At 34.1% G+C, this 21,484-nt stretch overlaps 1 protein-coding gene across 2 annotated transcripts in view; it reads right to left on the bottom strand.

Moving 5' to 3' along the window:
• Positions 1-21,122, bottom strand: part of ZNF711 (zinc finger protein 711) — a 28,370-nt gene extending 7,248 nt beyond the window's left edge. For both annotated transcript variants that reach the window (XM_035288308.3, XM_035288309.3), the window contains exons 1-5: positions 20,943-21,122; positions 17,523-17,627; positions 10,202-10,747; positions 1,623-1,778; positions 801-938 (exon numbers count right to left, since the gene is read on the bottom strand). In XM_035288308.3, coding sequence (XP_035144199.1) covers positions 801-938; positions 1,623-1,778; positions 10,202-10,747; positions 17,523-17,601 — 919 coding nt within the window. In that variant the 5' untranslated portion in view covers positions 17,602-17,627; positions 20,943-21,122. The remainder of the gene's footprint in view (positions 1-800; positions 939-1,622; positions 1,779-10,201; positions 10,748-17,522; positions 17,628-20,942) is intronic.
• Between the last annotated feature and the right edge of the window lie 362 nt (positions 21,123-21,484).

The raw sequence follows: 21,484 nt of genomic DNA, 5'->3' as shown, positions 1-21,484 counted from the left end.
CATTCCTATACTGAGGTGAGGAGAAAATAGGCAGAGAATAAAATGTCTTCATTAAGAAACATGCAGTATGGCAGAAAAGGAAACCTGAGGAGGTTTGATCGTCCTGTGGTACTTAACCCTACAAAACCTTAAGCAGCAACTACTTGGAGACCATCAACAGCCTAAGAAATCAAACTCCTGGCAGCTCGGGTTGGAAGAATACTTACATAAGATTACCCATTAGTGACAGCAGACCAGACAGTCAGCCCTTCCACTGCTAAATCCAGAGAGAAGCCAACAGTGCCCACTGCCATGTGAAAAGAACACTGGCAGTAGAGTTAGATAACCATTAAAATCCTGCCCTTCCCACATAATGTTGGAATGATCTTGGATAAATTATTATCCCTGTATCTTTTTTTCCCTTCCATAAGCCAGGAAAAATACCACCTACCTCAGAGATGAGTTGTAAGAATTAAATGAGATAATATCTTGCAACATATTCAGTAACTCACAGAAAGTAAGTACTCAATAATTACATATTTGTGAGCTTCACTGATGTCAGGAACCGCATGTTGCTCATCTCTGTATTTCTGGTATAGTATACTAAGATACGTTACTTATTGTTTGCTGATTTGAACAATACATGTACAAATAAGTGCTCAAAAGGACCCTTCCCTTTTAAATTATTTACAGCAAAGGGTCAAAGGGTCAGGCTTATTTTATTGAACTTTGTTCCTATACAGTACTTGTATTTCTGAGATTTTTTAAAGGAATGCATGATGGCTACAGATAAGTCATTACAGTGCCCTTTTTTTTCTTACTGATATCATCTTCTTCTTGAGAAGAATCTTTAACTGCCATGTAAACCATCTTCTCCCGCTGCATTCGGCTCTGGTCAAGCACGCCAGCTACTGAATGTCCACTGGGGTACTCACTCTCTGTGACAATTTCTGTTCCACCTTAAAAATTAAAACACATATTAAAATAGAGAAGTATCATGGAATAACCACGTAAATTAATAAAGAGAATAAAAGAAATATTTCTCTTTAGAAAATAAAATAATTCCAAAACAAATTTCAAAGTGCCAAGAACATTTTCATATAAATTATAAATTTTCAGCTATCACTGAGAAATGACAATTGTTAAACTTTACATCAAACTTACATGCCAAGCACTATGTAAGTCTTTTATATATATTTCCCATTTAAGCCTCACAACAGCCTTACTAGGTAGCTATTATTATTATTATGGCCATTTTACGGATGAGAAACAGACAGAAGGGGGGTTAAGTAACATCAAATGTCACTCAGCTAAGTGGCAGGACTCATTTAAAACTCAAGCAGCCTGCTTTTAGAGTCCATGTTTGTAAACACTCAATATAATTTCTTAATCTAAACCAAATCCTCTCCAATCATTTGTTTTGATATTTTCTTCCATAATATTCTACTCATGTTTGAAGAATCTAAGAATGACATATTCTGCATTCCTGCTTTATATTCATACACAATTTTAAAAAATAGACTACTCCCAAAGAAACATATAAAAAAAAACCCATGCTTTGAGGACATATTTAGACTAGTCCCCAGGAAACATAATAAATTATAATTCCTATTAGAGCAATAAATTAAAATTAGTGTTTGTACCTATTTCAACATCATCTTCCGCCTCCGCTTTAAATATATACACTTTTATTACTTCTGAACCAAAGCCATCTTCTTTAACATCTTCTTGTGAACCATCACTGCCAATTTTTAAAGGTGTATTCCCCATATGCTCTAATTTCTCTCCAACATCATCCACTATAAAATAGAAACAGGAAACTACTTCAGTCAGAAAGTACCACTGACTAAAAACAAAACAAGAAAAATTACCACTGACATTTAGTGGGTGTTAATCATAGGTATAACATGAAATAATGTTAACCATGTACCCACTGTATTCACTTAATAACCTACTATGAAGCCATCAAAAGCGTTATGGTTCATGAATAATAGACACGAGAGATTTCAAAAAGTGGAAGAGGGGAGGTTATGAGGGTCGAAAAATTATCTACTGGGTACAATGTTCACTATTCAGGTAATAGGTACACTAGAAGCCCAAACCACACCACTACACAATATTACATCCATGTAATAAACCTATACATGTGAACATGAATCTATAAAAATAAAATTATTCTTAAAATTTAAAAAAGTGTCAAGGTTCATGGAAAAATAGTATACAAGGTCAGTTACATTACATAATCACAATTATATAAAAATCTACTTACAGATTTCAATTAATTGATACAGAATACTTAACCATATAGCTTTAATTAAAATGACTTCAAATTCCATCACTTTCAACATTTTAAGTTAAATCTTAACACCAAATTTAATACCAGAAAAATTAAGAACATAAAACATATATTACTCGTAAAATGAGTTCACATAAACAACAGTTCCCAAATTAAATAGAAGTTGTTTCTAAAACCAATTAGCATACAAGATCTGGGATTTAATAAAAAGAAACTTAGAAAACACCTAAATGATTTTATAAAAAAGGACTTTTCATAAATCATGAAAATAAATCTTAGTAAATACTCTAATTTCTGTTGGGTCAATGGAAGACAACTTCAAGCCATAAATTTTGCATACATCTAGATTTTACAATGTATGCTTTATTTCAAGATTATATGTAAGGGAAATAAATGGATATTTCCACCTCTTTTTCTTTATTAAAAGCAAATCATATATAAAGATAAGGCAACAATATTTGAGCCTGTTACTTACATCTTAAGAATACCTAAAAAATTTGACTCTCCACTATAAATGTCTTTTAGGATGACATTTAAATTCACATGAATACTATGCATGAAGTATGCAATGCCTAGATTAATATACTCTGTCCTCCGATCATAAATATTACTCAAATAATACATTCCTCCTAAATACTATATGCTTATCATTTTTTCTTTTAATGCTGTTCCTATAAAAACACAAATAAATTCTAAATTGAAAATCTGCTCCTCCATATTATATATATCACAGTACTAAATATGAAACATCAAATTGTGAAGCCCCTACATACATTTAACAATTCTAGAACCATTAAAAACAAAATAAAGTGGCATTAAAAAGTTATTAATCCAGTACTCCTAAAAACAATTTTAGCAAGCTCTAAATGGGTCAAAATCTAGATTTTCCTTACTTCAGTTTCAAACTTGATAGATACAACTTCAAAAATACTCTTTTGGCCTCTCAAAATAGTAGAAAACAACACCTATCAAAACTTATTTGTACACTGCAGAGCTACTTTAACTTTGTGATTAAATAAAAATGATTCTACACTATTTACGTATTTGAATAGTTTATTGTCTATGAAAGAAAGCATCCCAATGATCAAAATAAAGACTACATATTTTCATTCCACCACATCTCCTAATTTATTACTAAACTTTTGGCAACTTTTTTGACAATGGGACAAATTAAAATGAAGGAAAACAATGATTAAGTATTTGATATTACTGGCTTAATAGCTTCTCTTATAAAATAACGTTGAATAAAATGACATCATAGAAAAAATTATGAGTAAGTTTTCAGGAAAAAAATACTCTCATTCTTTAAGTAAAACATAGAATATAAAAAAAAACCTCCAAAACGTGTCCAAAACACAAATTTCTTAGGCTGAAATAAGTTACGGTAAATTAATAAAATAATAAAAATATTCTCATTTTATAAATTCTGCTTTATTATACATGAATAGTTTAAAGTGATGACAGTTTCTTCTGGGATAAGCTGAGTTAAAACGATAATTCATAAAAATAAAGTTGATGAAATGAAAGTCACATTTTTTTCACCACTTCTCAATAGTTTTGTACCATAATTTTAGCATTAAGTATGAAATTACTAATACTCTTCCCTCTGATTCCATTTCTACCTTTTCTTAAGGTTCACACTTTTAAGTTTAATGCATCCATTTTTACTTAGAATTGCTCAGAATGAGCAATTTTGAAGTGTACTAACTGAACTTATTCTGTATTTTAAGTTCACAGAAGATAATAAAATTATTAAAGATGTTGGCATGCAGTTTTAAGAGGTAAAACATCAACTTGACCAAGATTTATTCTACATCCTTTGTTATAGAAAATACGAGATAACAAAGACTTAATAGGCAATCAACTGACTTTAGAAATAAATCCTCAAAGGCTCTTGTTCATGCAGATAATACTCAAACTACCTTAAATTCAAACTTAACTTTTTTGCTTGCTGTAAGGTATGCAATATTCAAGTCCCATAGTATGGTTTTCAATCTAGCAATAAGTGGGTAATAAAATACCCACCACAGAATTCTTCTGGCACTAAGTATAAGAGAGTGAGGTGCATGTTTGCCAACATTACAAAGCTTGGTAACATTCAGTATTATTTTATGGCCAACTGGCACAATTTAATTAAAATTTCATTTTAGTAAAATGTACAATATAACATTCCTTTTTAAAAGTTAGGTAGGCTTTTTATTTTACCTGTTGTATGTTAGTTACATCTAACAAAATTATATGGTGGGCATGATATAAAAACTAAACAGTATACTAATATGCCATAGTGATGGGTTTAGGCAATATACAAAGGATCTGTATTTTACAATAGAGTGAAAAAATAAACAAGAAGATAGTCACCTTCAGATTTCAAATATATGCCACTCCCAGGTATATATCGAAGAAAACTAAAAATATACACCCACACAAAAACTTGTAAGCAAATGTTCATAGAGCATTATTCATAATAGCCAAAAAATGGAAACAACCTAAATGTCCATTAACTGAATGGATGAATGAATAACAAAACATGGTAGACCCATATAATAGAATGTTCTTAGCAATACTGAATGAAGTACGGTCGACCCTTGAATAACAGAGACTTGAATTGTGCAGGTCCACTTATGCATGAATTTTCTCCTGCTCTGCTACCTCTGAGACAGCATGACCAACCCTTCTTTCTCCCCCTCCTCAGCCTACTCAATGTGTAGACAATAAGGATGAAGACCTTTATGATGACCCACTTTCACTTAATGAATAGTAAACATATTTTCCTTTCCTCATGATTTTAACATTTTCTTTCCTCCAGCTTACTTTATTGTAAGAATACAGTATATAATATATATACAAAGCATGTTAATTGACATACCAATTGTTATTGGCAAGGCTGGTCAACAGTAGACAGTAGTTATGTTTTTGGTAAGCTGAACATTACATATGGCTTTTCAACTGTGTGTATATCAGCGGGGGTGGGCAGGATTCAGCACCCCTAACCCCCTCCATTGTTCAAGGGTCAAATGTACTGATATATATGCTATGACATGAATTACCCTTGAAAACATTATGTGAAGTAAAAAAAAGCCAGACATAAAATGCCACATATTGTATAACTCTATTTATATGAAATGTCCAGGATAGGCAAATCTATAGAGGTGTGGTTGCCTCAGAGGGGATGGAGAAGGGGGTAACTACTAAAGGGTATAGAATTTCTTTTTGTGGTGATGAAAAATTCTAAAATTGATTGTGGTGACGGTTGTACAATAGTGTGAATATTGGAAAAACTAATTTGCATATTTTAAATGGTCAAAAAAATGATGTGTAAATTACATCTTTAAAAAGCCATTATATTTTTTAAATTATAAAGGTGTTAACTTTTTTTTACCCCTGAAATTAGGGACGTTTGAATGAGATCTCCCATCGTGATCTTACCAAGATACTTTGCTTTAAATAAAATTATGTTCCTTAAACAAAAATCCTCAAGAAAATACTAGTAAACTAAATTCAACAGCACATCCAAAAGTTAAAACACCATCATTGATTTGCAAACGTTGAACCAACCTTGCATCTTTAGAATGATGCAAGGTTGGTTCAACACTTGCAAATCAGTAAATGTGATACACCACATAAACAGAATTAAAAGCAAAAACTATGTGATCATTGCAATAGACATGAAGAAAGCTTTTGATAAAATCCAAATGTATTAGCCCTTTATGATAAAAACCCTCAAAAAACTAGGCATCCAAAGAACATAAATCAAAAATAATAACAGCCATTTATGACAAACCCACAGCCAATATCAAACTGAATGAGCAAAAGCTGGAAGCATTCTTCTTGAGAACTGTAATAAGACAAGGATGCCTACTCTCACCACTCCTATCCAGGATAGTACTGGAAATCCTAATCAGAGCAGTCAGGCAAGAGAAAGAAATAAAAGACATTCAAACAGGAAAATAAGTCAAACTCTCTCTCTGTTGATAATAAGATTCTATACTTAGAAAACCCTAAGGACTCTGCCAAAAGGCTATTAGAACTGATAAACAATTTCATCAAGATTTTGGGACACAAAATCAATATACAAGAATCAGTAGCATTTCTACACACCAACAACATCCAAGCTGAGAGCTAAATCAAGAATACAATTACATGTACAATAGCCTGAAAAAAAAAATACCCAGGAATATGTTTAACCAAGGAAGTGAAAAACCTCTACAAGGAGTACTACAACACACTAATAAATGAAATCATAGATGACACAAACAAATGGAAAACTATTCCATGCTCAAGGATTGTAAGAATCAATATAATTAAAATGGGCATACTACCCAAAGCAATCTACAGATTCAATGCTATTCCTATCAAACTACTAATGTCATTTTTCACAGAATTGGAAAAAATCTACACTAAAATTCATATGGAACCAAGAAAAAAATAGCCAGAATAACCCTAAGCAAAAAGAACAAAGCCACAGGCATCAATTACCCAACTTGAAATTAAACTAAAAGGCTTCAGTAACATAAACAGCATGTTACTAGTACAAAAATAAACACATAGACCAAAGGAACAGAAAAGAGAACCTAGAAACAAAGCCACACAACTACAACCATCTAATCTTTGGCAAAATCGATAAAAGTAAACAATGGGAAAGGACTCCCTATTCAATAAATGGTGCTGGGATAGCTGGGAAGCCATATCCAGAAGAATGAAACTGGACCCCAACATTTCACCATATACAAACTTTATCCAAGATGGATTAAAGATTTAAAGATAAAAACCTGTACCCATCAGAATCCTAGAAGAAAACCTAGTAAACACTATTCTTGACATTGGCCTTGGGAAACAATTTATGACTTAGTCCCTAAAACCATTTGCCACAGAAACAAAAATTGACAATTGGGAACTAATTAAACTAAAGAGCTTCTGCACAGCAAAAGAAACTATCAACAGAGTAAACAGACAACCTACAGAATGGGAGAGAAATATTCACAAACTATGCATCTATCTGACAAAGGTCTAATGTCCAGAATCTACAAGGAATTTAAACAAATCAGCAAACATCACTAATCATCAGAGAAATGCAAATCAAAACCACAATGAGACATCACCTCACACCAGTGAGTAATTATTATTATTATTATTATTTGCTTGTTGATACTGACAAATCAATTTTTTAAAATGTTTTTATTTCAACAGCTTTTTGAAAAACAGATGGTGTTTGGTTATATAAATAAGTTCTTTATTGTTGATTTATGAGATTTTTGTGCACCCATAGTCCGAGCAGTATACACTATACCCAATGCTTACTCTTCTATCCTTTGCCACCCCTAACCCTTTCTCCCAAGTCCCCAAAGTCCGTATGTATTATTCCTATGCTGTGCATCCTCATAGCTTAGCTCCCATATGTGAGAGCACATATATTTGGTTTTCCGTTCCTGAGTTACTTCACTTAGAATAACAGTCTCCAATTCCATCTAAGTTGCTGCGAATGCCATTATTTCATTCTTTTTTATGGCTGAGTGGAATTCCATGGTGCATATATAATACCACATTCTCTTTATCCACACATTGATTGACGGGCATTTTGGGCTGGTTCCATATTTTTGCAATTGCTAATTGTGCGGTATAAACATGCGTGTAAAAATATCTTTTTTGCATAATGCCTGCTTTTCCTCTGCGTAGATACCTAGTAGTTGGATTGCTGGATCAAATGGTAGATCTACTTTCCTTAAGGAATCTCCACACTGTTTTTCATAGTGATTGTACTAGTTTACATTCCCACCAACAGTGTAAAAGTGTTCCCTTTTCACTGCATCCATGCCAACATCTGCTATTTTTTTTTATTAGGCCAGAATGGCCATTACTAAAATGTCAAAAACAACAGATATTGGTGAGGCTGTGGAGAAAAGGGGACACTTAAACACTGTTGGTGAGAATATAAATTAGTTCAGCCACTGTGGAAAGCAGTTTGGAAATTTATCATAGAACTTAAAACAGAACTACCATTCAACTCAGCAACCCCACTCTGGGTATATATCCAAAGGAAAACAAATCATTCTACCATGAAGACACATGCACTTGCACGTTCATCACAGTACTATATACAATAGCAAACATAGGGAATCAACCTAGGTGCCCATCAACAGTGGACTAGATTAAGAAAATGTGATATATATATACCACAGAATACTACACAACCATAGTAAAGTAAGAAATCATGTCCTTTGTGGCAATATGGATGCTGCTATGGCCATTATTCTAAGCAAATTAAAGCAAGAACAGAAAACCAAATACTGCATGTTCTCACTTATAAGTGGGGTCCAAACATGGGGTACTCATGGACATAAAGATGGCAACAACAGACATTGGGGACTACTAGAGCGGGGAGGGAGGGAGTGGGGCAAGGGCTGAAAAACTGTTGGGTACTATGCTCAATACCTAGGAAATGGGATCATTCATATCCATACAAATCTAAAATAAAAGTTGAAACCAACCAAACAAACAAACATAATAATTATATTCCTAAAAGAAGTACTTGCATTTGACATATAAGGTAGTTATCAAAACAATTTTTCTAACTTAGAATATTCCAGAAATGTTTTTAAAACACTTGCAGAATTAAATCATAGAAGATAACACAAGGTATGACTATTCACAATACATGACATCTAAATTTTGTACTACTTTATTAATATCAAACAGTTTACTGAATATCCTTTTGAAGACATGCTGAATTTATTTTAGTATAGAAAGACTACCAACTTCTGCCGCATCATTTTAGATGATAACCATAACTATAGATCTTTTTTAAAATGCCATGTTAAGATACAAATATGGAGTTGCTTTAGTAATCTATATCTGTTTAAAAATAGGTAATAATACTTGCAGTGTTTTCATGGCTTAAATCATTCTGTTAAAAACAATGTAAAAATTCACCTTCAAAAGTGCTTATAGAAGAAAAAAGTTAAGATGCTAAACTTCAGAATTAAATTTACAAATTAAATCTACTTTATTTTCAGTTTTAAATTCACTGACACACATATACAATCACTTTATACACACATACACACACAGTCTACCTGGTGATTCACTTCCCAGTCAACCATTTTTGTATTTTAAAAAGAACAGAATAAAAATCTTCCCTGGAAAAGTAAAAAAAAAAAAAAATCTTTGTCTAATGTTTACTACTTGCAGCATGATCCCTTCAAATTTAGTAACTAATATACTTACTTCTTTAAGCTTCATTAATAACTTATCAATAGATATTTTTATTTTTGTTGCTCCTCTTATAAACCCATCATTTAACATGAGAGCAAAATATTTCTACCTTTCCCCTTCAGACAGAATGTTTTAAGGATCTTGCAAAGCAGTCTGAAACAAACATGTTCAATAGCTTTGCAGAGAACATATGCACACATATTTAGGCAAATACAATATAAACACAGGGTGAACTGTAGAACATTATCTGAGTTTATCATTTACTTTTCAAGTATTTAATTTAAAAATCAATACATTTCTTAACATATTATGCTTAAGTTCCTAAGAAAAACTGATTTGACGAATTTCAGTGCCTGTCATATTAAAAAAAAGCAGTTGCTATATAAGAAAGTTTCTATGTTGAAATATATATATTTATCATTAAAATTTTGTATCAGTTAACATTCTTTTTGTTGCCAAATCTATATTTCTATTTTAACATACTAATAAACTTTATTTAGATACTAATTTACTTCATTTCGGGTATGAAGTTTCATTGAGTAAATTAAAAACATGAGTAAACTCAAAAAAGCATCTCAAGGACATCACTTCAAAAAATTATTTTTCAAAAAGATTCCCCCATAACTTCTATTGAATATATCCCTCAACTCAGAAAACTTTTCCAGATTATATAAATCAATATCTCCTGAGTAATTATGGGCTTTATGTTTCACTTACAAGATATCATTAAGTAGTCTTCAGAAGAGCTCTTGACATCATCATCATCATCATCATCTTCGGTTTTTATAGTAACTGTAGAACCAGGAACACCGCCAGCTGCTTGAATCACAGCTTCTGTATCTGAATTAGTTACAAGAACCTCCTCTGATACCATTGTAGGAGAGTCGACTCCTGAAACACAATCTTGGACCACATGTTCTAAGTGTCCATTAGGACCAGTAACAAGGTCAGCCACAAAAACCTGCTCTGGTACCCTAACGGTTTCTGTAATTAGTTCAGAAGTCAAGATGTGATCACCATCATCTTCCTCTAAATCCTCTTCAATGGCAACATCAGCTTCAAGTACCGCTTCAGGAACAATCACACCTTCTGTTACTACATCAGTCTCTGTGATGATATCAGGTCCATGGACAACTTCAGCTGCAAGGCCATGATCAAGAGTTATCCCATCATCTGTGACAACATCAGAAACTAATACAGCTTCAGGAACTGAAACAACAATATGGTCTCCATCGATATGTGCAGTACCAGCCATTCCAGCCACTATAATACAAACAATTATCCAAAAAAGGTAAAGTTATTTTATTAATTTAAAGTACTGTATTTAATAAATCAAATGCTATAAATATTTCTTAAATATTAAGTAATCTTGGCCAAATAAATCATTTTTTAAAATCACTGACAATTTAAATGCAATTAAAACCACCAACAACCAGGAATTTGGTTAGAGTTGGGTGAAAACAATGTTAGTAAAATCTAAATGAAGACCTTAAAATAATACACTTTATTTTCAAATAAAACATAAAAGCCATTATGAGATATCACTACACTCCAATGAAAACAGTTAACACAAAAAACAGTGATAGCACCACAGGCTAGTAAGGATGTGGAGAAACTAGATTTCTCAAATGTTACTGGTGTAAACATAAAATAGTAGCAGCCACTCTAGAAAACAGTTTGGCAATTTCTCACAAAACTAAATATGCACTAACTATACAATCCAACCATTGCAATCTAGGACAATTTTCCCCAGAGATATTAAAATATATGTTTATACCAAAAACTGTACATAAATATTTCTAACAGGTCATAGTAGCTATTACTCATGGTAGCAAAAAATTAGAAACCACCCAAGTGTCCTTCAGCAGGTGTGTGGTTGGTTCCACCAACTCTGGCACATCCCTACCATGGAATACTACTCAGCAATAAAAATGAGCACACTGTTGATACATTCAACAACCTGAACTTCCTCCAGTAAATTTTGATGAGGGAAAAAAAGACAGTCACCAAAGTTTATGATACTGCATAATGTATAAAATGGAATAATTTATGTAATGTCAAAATAATAAAACTATAGAGATGGAGACAGATTGTTGGTTGCCAAGGATGTGTGTGTGTGTGTGTGTGTGTGTGTGTGTATGCGTGAACACACAGGGATAGCATATATATATATATATAGTGATAGAACAGCTCGGCATCTTCATTATGGTGGTATATACACAAATCTGTATGTGGGATAAAACTGCATAGACTATATACACTCACACACACACTCACACACACACAAATGGTGAAAACTGAATTAGGTCTGTAGTCTAGTTAACAGTAATGCACAAATGTTAATTTCCTGGTTTTTGTATTATACTACAGTTATGTAAGATGCCACCATTACAGGAATATAAGTAAAGGGTACATGATACTCCTTTGTTCTACTGCCTGTGAGTCTATAATTGTTTCAAAGACTTAAAATAAAAAGGTACATATATATAAAAGGATACTAATATATTAAGTGAGTTAATAAAATACACTATTGTAAAATATGTATTCTAAACATCAAAGTGTCTGAACTCCCTTAACTTATAAGAATTACTATATCCAAAATTGGAAGGCATATTTCGATACCTGATTTGGGGGAAAAACTCTCTACTCAGCTTAGACTAAGATTTGGTTTGATAACAGTAAATCTGTAGGAATAAAGCTTTAATGTTTTTCTTGAGCAGCATGGTAAACACCAACTCCTACCTGCCCTGTAAATACTGTATGAAAGTAAAATCCCTTCATCAGGAATTCTGCTCCCTGAGGTGGTACAGTAAACAAATTAAGAAGGTTTGTGGACCTGGTTATAATAAATTATTTACAAGAAATCATCCAGTACAAAACCTTTTGATCACTTTCTATAAATTAGTACCTGAAAGAGTGTCATTTGCCATACAGCGTTCGTTATTTTTAATCAATGCATTATGGAAGTTAGTTAACAAGTTAGGATGGAGACCAATGGACACCATCAATATCCTAACACATCAAAGAACAAGGCGAAAAGGGAAAGCTGAACTTTCAACAGAGCTTTTGGGATACTTTCCTTTCAACCCTTTTAAATCCTTCTTGCCATTCTCAAACTCTCACCTAAACCACTAAATTACTCTAAAAGCACACAGCCACCAACCTGGAAGTCTGGTACACAAAAGGAGTATGTATAAAACCAGTATTTTTAATTTAGTTGTCACTCCACTGGCCATTTAAAGATGCAGAGAAGGTGAGGGTTCAAATTTAGCATTTAATCAGATTGGGAATATGGTTTTTAGCAAGGAAAAATTAAATATTAATCCTGTAAAATTCACTGTACTGGAATTCTACATATATAAACAATAAAATTACCAATTCCCAAAAATCTTTTCACAAACTGAAGATATAAAATACGGGAAATTCCACTGATTTTAGAACACAGTCAAAGATTAGTCTGGTTCCTGAAAGTAGACCATAGGGAAGGAAAGAAGGGTAGAATAATGCTAGAGCTGACCTGGGTTCATATCAATCTGGTTAGGTGGATTCTAAGATGGACTGAAGGAACAGTGCTAGTTCATATAGCCTCTAGCAGGAACTTACAGGTAAAAATAGATCAGAAGTAAAACTAATAAATAAATAAATCCAAATATGTCTGTTTACCCTGAACCAAATGCTCTTAAGGATTCTAGACCAAGAACTGATAAGCCCCTCACAGGGTACTGGCAAATTACTTAGCCCAAGATCCAAGATGTCTCTTATTAAATTTTGCTTGCTCCTCTTATCAGTTCATCTGTTAGATTCCACTAAATTTCTGAACAAAGTCACTTACTTAGCTATACATTAGCTGTATTTATCGAGCACTGACTATCCAACAAGCAACCTGCTAATACTCGTATCATCTCATTTAATCCTCAGAACAACTGTATAAGGTGAGTACTATTATCCTCATTTTAAATAAGGAGTAACTATGGTTTACAGATGTTATATAAGGTTGCCACAAGGTTCTAGCTGGAAACTGAACTCATTGTTTGACTCCAGGCTGGCTTCTTTTCCACTTGCCTGGGAGGAGGTTAGAGTGTATTTACCCTAGATACTGTTTTTTAATGAGATGTGTAAGATTAACGAAGTGAGGTACAGCTACAGGAATAGCTTAAGATAGAGTAAAATGGCCTATCATGTGGTCACTCATTTAAATTTCAAATCGTTTAGAAAACAGCATTAAATTGCATTAATAATTTATCTTACTAGTTTAGAAAATTATAAATAAGAAAAAATCATTTAAAAAGTATGAATTAAATAATCAAATGACAGTAAGAAACATGTCCTGATTTCAAGTATTTCCCATTTTATTAAAGTTATTTCATTTAAATGTGAATACTTAGAACTTCACCAGAATGAGAGCATAAAATTTGTTACGTCAGGTCTGTCTTGGACCACTATCTAAGGATGTTTGGCTATTTATATATCAAAACAACACAGACTTTTTGCAGCATTAAATCTTAAACAGGTATTAAATTTAATCTCACACTTCAAGGACAGCTATTATACTGAGATACCAGCAAGGTTACTGAACAAAGTTGTAAATTTGTAAGTCTCAAATATTCTTCAAAGGAAATTGTTCCAATGAATTCTGCATTAAATTAATGTTTCAGATTTTCTATACTGCAGTCATGTCATATTCCCAACCAAGAACCTTAAAGAATTTGGAGATCTTGTGCCACATAGTGTTCTTATTTGGTTAGCTCTCTGTATGTTAAACTTTAAGTTTCACAAATGTCAATAATTTATGGGTTTGCAAATATGTACGTTTTGATGCTAACAGAATTTAAGGAGACTGTATCTAATTTCTAATAAAATTTCAGAATTTATAAATTTTAACAGGGAGGTTAAATAAGCATGGGGGGCTGCTTTCAGAAGAAATCTAAGTTATCAGGGCTAACATTTCCAAAAGTTCCCCCAATAAAGGTATTCTTAGGTTTAGGTCTGTTTGACAACTTTTGCATTTCACAAAATATCATACAAAAAATGAAAGTGTCTATAAATGAAATTGTGCTTGGAACTGCATATCAAAAATAGAGTGAGAGTTACCGCCTTTTAAAATTCAGAATTTACCAAGGACAAATGGAAACTTGACATATTTTAGGTCAACATTATCTATCCCTCAGCACAAATGAGTAAGCATTACCTCTATTAGTTATTCCTGATCTAATAGCAAATTCAGAAAAATAGTGTCACCAAAATGCAAAAGTAATTCAGTTGCCATTGACTTATATACCTTAATTTAAGAGAGCATAAAAATGAAATTAAAAAAGAATGCATCATTTGAAAAAAACCACTAATCCAAAATACTAGCAGGCAGTTGAATCATAAACAGATATATAACAACAACAACAACACCAGCAACAAAATGTGCCTTTAAACTTTTTTCTGATATATATCAGTTTATTTGCTCTATTAAATTCATTTTAGAGAGGTCTTTAAATGATAATATGAAAATACCAATTAAAAATTAAAAGTAGTTTTGCAAACTTTTCAATTTTATTGTTTCTAAAAAGGGAGGGGATAGTGAATAAAAATCTTACTTTCTACATATTTATGCAGTTTAATTGTATATAGGCATATGTGTGTATACATATTTTCCTCAATTCAAATGAAAAAAAGAAAAACTCCAAGAGGATATGCTATTTATTCTGTGGTTTCAGATATGCCTTAGCACAATGCCACAGGCCTCCAAAGGCACTTACACTCCAATCTAAGATGCAAAGCTTATTTTGTTAAACACAAAATATTTGTAGTGGATAAAAATAATTTGACAACCCAAATGTCTATTAAATGATAAACGAATAAACCAAATGTGGTGTACCCATACAATGGAGTATCATTGGCAATGAAAATGAATGAAGTGTATACTGATACATGTTATAACATGGATGACACTTACCATGCTAAGTGAAAGAAGCCAGACACAAAGACCATATATTCTATGATTCCACTTATATAAAATGTTCAGAATAATTAAATCCATAGAGAGAAAGATTAGTGGCTGCCTAGGGCTGGTGGGGAGAGACAGAATGAGGAATAACTGCTAATGGGTATGAGGTGTCTTTTTTAGAATAAGAAAATGTTCTAAAATTATATACTAGTGATGGTTATATAATTTTGTGAATATATAAAATATATTCACAATATATAATGTGTGAATATATAAGATATAATCACAATACAGAATATGTGAATATATAAAAACCATGGGATTGTATACTTTATAAAATGGGTGAATGGAATAGTATGTGAATTATATATGAATAATAAACAAAGAAGAAAAAACATATATATGAAATATTTCAATATGCATATTCTATTTCCTTAACAACTAAAAGAAAAAAAAGTATTAGATGTAATAAAGGAGTAATTAATCCTAAAGAAATCACGGGGAAACAATGGAAAGAAAGGTTAAGAGGAACACTATGTAAATATTCACCAGCACCAATCAGATTTTTTTTTCATTTTTTGAAAGGAATCACACTTTATTAGCTAATAGGCAACCTCTTCAGGAGTGAAGTGAGTTTTTTTGGCACTTTATCAAAAGCTACAGGATAGGAAATATCTTACATTAAATGAAGAAACTACTGTATTGCTTCCATTTAAAAAATATTTTAAAAGGTAAAAAAAAAAGTTGACATTTCAACCAAAATTTATTTACCATACTGAAATTCCAGTGTCCCAGTATTCTAAAAGCTATCAACTCTACTAAAGAATTCATGAGAACATCTTTAATCTCTTACTTTTTGGTCCTATTGTCCTTCCTCTAGAATTTATTGATGCATTTTTTTCACCCAAAGTTATTTCTAAATCATCCGTAGTCAACAAAACTCACTTAACATTCAGAAGAATAAATCCACTATTTCTTTATATTTCATCAATTAACTCACATTCAATCTTGGACTACTCCATTCATCAGAAAGAAATTTCAAAGAATTATATAACTGGAGAGGACCTTAAATGTTATCTAGTGCAATCATTATAAAAGGGAATTCAGTAATTTATCCAAGTTTACACTGTTAGTTAACAGCACTGCCATGACAAGAATACAGCTTTACTGAATTCCATCACTGCAGGATTTACTACAGGGGAGTAAATAGTATATTCAATCATATTATCAAAGAACAGTAGTAGTATTTTCTTAACTTCTAAGTATCACAGTTCTAGTCTCCCATCATTAATTTCAGCTTCAGCAATTCCATATTCCTCGTTTCCTGTTCTTTTATCCCAATTCACAATTTGTCTTTTCTGCTTTCACTCCAATCTTATCTTCAACTCTTTTGATCTCATCCCTGCCTTTTATACTTCAAATAGCTCTATCTCCTCTGTAATTCATACCATCCCAGCCCAAATTCAGTTTGTTTGTTGTATGTCAATGGAGTCTTGGCATCTTCATCAAAATGAGTATTAGTAAGAGGCTACTTACAAACCTAGCCACAAGAGTAAGGAGTCTTTTTCTTTTTTCTTTTTTTTAAAAAAGGAAAGATGTATTCTAATGGTAACAACTTCCTGAGGAAATAGCATCACAATATAATTAATCACGTAATGCATGATTTTGTGTATTACTATATAAGCATCTAATTCCTTTAGTTGATGTAAGAACTTCCTTTTCCAATTTTATTAACAATGCAACTTATAATCTATTTCAGAAAGCCAATTTAACATTTCCTACACATGAGAGCTAATATATACTATCAGAACAGAATGTGATATAAATAATTATGTAGTTATTTATGTAAATTGAGTTTTTTATTTCCAGTAACATATTGCCACTACATTACAAGTTTTCCTAACACAACCTTCCCATAAATTTTAAGAATAATTTTAAGTAGACCACTGACACTCAGTTTTATGAGAATAAGCTCTATACATGTATTTTCCTCATAAAAGAACAAGTTTTCATTGTAAATCTCCCATATCTCAACTTATTTTTAATTTTTATTATGCCCTTACTTTTAAAAAAGAAAAAAGTACAACAAAGAAAATGCTTTACCAAAATCTTGCATAATCATGGTATGGGCCATTCTAGAGTCTGGTGTGTGCAATCCAAGACTTCCACCGCCTGAATCCATACTTAGCAAAGTTCATTCACCAGTATCTGCAAAAGAAATGGCTTTTAAAATAGCTTAAATTAATTTAGCCCAAAGTTAGTTGTTTTGAGAACAAGATGCAATTGACAATGTGCCTTTCGACTAAGTGTGGAAATCTCATTACAAAAGAAAGAAAACGAAGAAAAACCATGTTTAGATGCTTTATGTGACAACCATAAATAAAAGAAGTGCCAAGTGGAAGTAAACCAAAAATAATGGAGTAGAAAGCACAGTCAAGCTGATGAGCCATAGGGAAGTGATAGAAGAAAGCAAAACAACAAAACTGCAGTGTTAAAGTTCCAGTTAAAACACAGGTTATAAAAGAAGAACAAGATGACAACAAACAATAGTTAGGATATTTATACATTACTAGAGGACTCAGAAGTCTAGTATTAGTTAATTTCATCCACTGGCTCTGATCCATTTCTTCCAAACCCAGATCAGCCCTGCAGTGTAGCTCTGCAGATAAACTTGTATTCACCTCTGGCTCTCAGAATTCTACTTATAATGTAAAATGTTCTATCCCAGTTTCCCCGGAGTTCTTTGAACCAGTAAGGACTTCTGGCCTCACTCTACTACATTCTCTTGTCTCAGTTTTGAGGACCCATGAAACATGACTGCTTCCTAAATGTGGTAGAAATAAGATCGATCACATGTAAACATTTGGCAAATTATTTACCTCAGCATATCATTTAGTTGTAATTATACAACTGACATTTTATTAGTGATTAATAAAATTATACTAGCTTCATGGTGGTTTTGAAAACAAGGGCTCAATCTATTTCATTTCAAATGACTTATCCTATATTTAAGATGATTTGATAGTTTGGAACATAGATGCTGTCACTTAATATATTTCTTAGAAATACATATGTGCTCAAATATAAACATGTCAATTTTATAAGGCATTCATCTCCTTTTCACGCAGGAGTGCTTAATAAATTGTACTACATTGCACAACAGATAAAGTTGCATCCTTAGTGAAAGTTTTAGAATGGTGCCACGTAAAACAACTTCATATATTCTTAAATAAAGGGGGATGGCTAAGTTGGTATTCAGGAGGCAGGAGAGTCTCACAGAGTAATCCCTATTAACATTTCAGGCATATATATGTATATGCTACAGAAGTAAGTGACATTTCTGTATATCAAACGATTCAGACAGAATCACTTTATGTGTGAGCAAAACTACACATTTTTAGAAATTCTTAGTTGAGTTTTATCTTTTTTCAAATGCCACACTGTTTTCTGCTTTGCTGTTATACAAAATGAGGTCCAGAGGCCGAGAGTTCACAATTAACTACCTGAGTGTTCACAAAATAAATCTGAAAGGAACTTGTTCTTCACGCTTAAGACAGTGTACTATTTGGATTCTAATTAATTACATTCTTTACCACATAACTAATAGAACAACTACAAGTGTCTTAAAATATTTTTTAAAACTTAATTTTATTTAACTGTTAAGTAAAATAAAACAATAAGCAATTTTTAAACCACCTTTATATGAGTGTCTTGAAGAAATTGTAGATTTTCTTACAAATTGTAAAGTAAAATCTGCAGTAATTTCTTTTTATTTTTCCTTCTGTACTATGTTATTTTTTTTGAGAAAATGCTCTCTTTACCTATTATAAAAATACATTCAAAATCAGATATTTTTCACTATATCTCTTACACAACTTAATATGTTTCTTTACACCTGAACTTGCATAGGGAGGCTGGGAAGGGCTCATATGCTTAAATCTGTAGTAATCTAAAAATCAGCCAAAGGGATTCCAACAAAAACAGCTACTGACTACTTTAGCAACGTTATTATACTTAGAATGCTACCGCTAGATTAAACTAAAACCTTCTCTAAAACACGTATTAAAAATCACAAGCAACACCTTATTTTAGAAAGTGAAAGAGAACCAAGGACAAGCGTTATCCTTGCCAAATCCATACTGAAAAGTCTGCACTAGCAGTCAATGAAGTGTAAAAATCACAACACATAGTGCAACTATTATAAAAGTATTACACTGTGTGGACACCAAATAAACTGGAGTATCTTGGCACAAATAGGAAGTTTCGATAAAAATCAATAATAAATGAAGTATGAAAACAGCAGTCGTAAGTATTTAATAACCAATAGAGACAGCTAGGCTTCTTGGTCTTCTCTAGAGTGTATCTCACATCCGTACTGAATGGAGATAACCCACCAAGTACGTTTCAAATAAACACCTTTCCATCAATGCATGGGGAGCAGAAATCACAAAAAGAAAATTTCACTCTCATCTGTCTCTTCTAACATAGCTCATTCAGGACCTAGGAGTTTCAGTGATGTCAACAGGGTGACGGATAGGTGAGAAATGGTAAGGTGGCAGAACAAGAGAATGCGAAAGTAGTATTTGCAGAAATGGGAGACAAAGGAGTCCTGGCAAGCAGCAGTATTGCAGCTTTGGACGCAGCCCTCTTCCCGCAGAAGTCTCATTTTCCCACGACCACGCCAAGTTTCAATCATTTCGAGCAGAATGCACACACGTGCCTTCTGAGGTATTATCCATCTGACTAGATCTTAAACCTAACAAGAGAACCCTCGCAGTAGAAAGGAAGAGACCGATGAGATAGGAATACCCTTTCCCCTCCTCCCTCCTCTCACTTGCTGCAGCGGTCGCCACCGCTGCTACCCACGCCGTGCTGCCCAGCCCCTCAGCCTCCTCCAGCTTCGTCTGCCCCGCTACGTGGGAGACGGTTGGGAACCAAAATGGTGGTGTTTTAGTGGAGGCGACAGTTGTCGCACACGCCCCCCCCCCCAACTCCCAGTCTCTGACGGCTCTGAATCCCCTAAAATGCCGACTGGTGCCACTTCCTCGCACACGCCGCCATCCCTCGCGTATTCGAAAGGTTACCATTAGCGCGGTCAGGGGGTAGGAGCGAGACAACGGGGGCGCCAGTGAAAGGAATATGGGGTGGGGGATAGCTGAGAGAAAATGCCAGGGGGACGCTGCATTCTTCACTTCACCGTTTTGTTTTCCGCCATTTTCCCGTCACCCTAAACCACCGACGGTCTCAACGACGGCTCTAGCTCCCTGGGGCTCTGGCCTAGGGAAAGGGGAGGCTGGCTAAGGGGGAAAACCCTTACTTCCCTCAATTCCTCCAGCCCCCGGCTGCGGCTGAATAGGAAAACTCCGCCCGAGGCGGCAGGAAAGCTCAGGCACTGGACGCCACTTCCATTGTTCCCTTTGCCCTACACTACACGCTGGGTGTGAGCCTCTCCTCCCCACAGACAAGAAACACTGAACGCGGTGGATCCACGTCCCTCTAGTTTCTCCTCAGGAGTCTCCTTACCTACTGCTGCAGCTGTAGCTGCCGCCGCCGCCGCCGCCGCCGCCGCCGCTGTGCCGCCAGTCGGACTGTGACCGCGCTCCGGTTGGCTGCGGGGGGCGGCAGCTGTGGATCCCTTAAGGTCCTCACATTCGGGTTTCGGAGGTTCCGCAGCCCGAGCCAATCACAATCTACTCTGCGTCTGGGAGGCGCGCCTCCTCGTTCTCCTTTATATTGCTGCTGACATGCTGAGGTTGCATTACGTCACGCTACCCTTGCTGCAGGGTAGGGGGCCAAAGGGGGGTCTCGCGCACGCGCGCGGGGGAGATCCAGGCGCCCGCGCTAGGTTAGTGCGAGACCCCGCCGGCTGGCGGCGGGGGCTGAGCGCCGGCCAAGTCCAAGTGCGCAAGCCCAGATCTTGGCGCGCCCCTGAGGAGTTTCTGTGGGAATATTTTCTGTTTTCCAGGTTTCCCAAGGGAAACGAAGAAAGGGAGGGGGAGAATCATTGACTGAACCTCTAATAGATGTTGGACGACGTTAAAAAAATTTTTTTATTGGCCCTATCC

This window comes from Callithrix jacchus, chromosome X (assembly GCF_049354715.1).
Source record: "Callithrix jacchus isolate 240 chromosome X, calJac240_pri, whole genome shotgun sequence".
Classification (NCBI taxonomy): Eukaryota; Metazoa; Chordata; class Mammalia; order Primates; family Cebidae; genus Callithrix; species Callithrix jacchus.
This window is presented reverse-complemented; position numbering and strand designations above follow the sequence as displayed.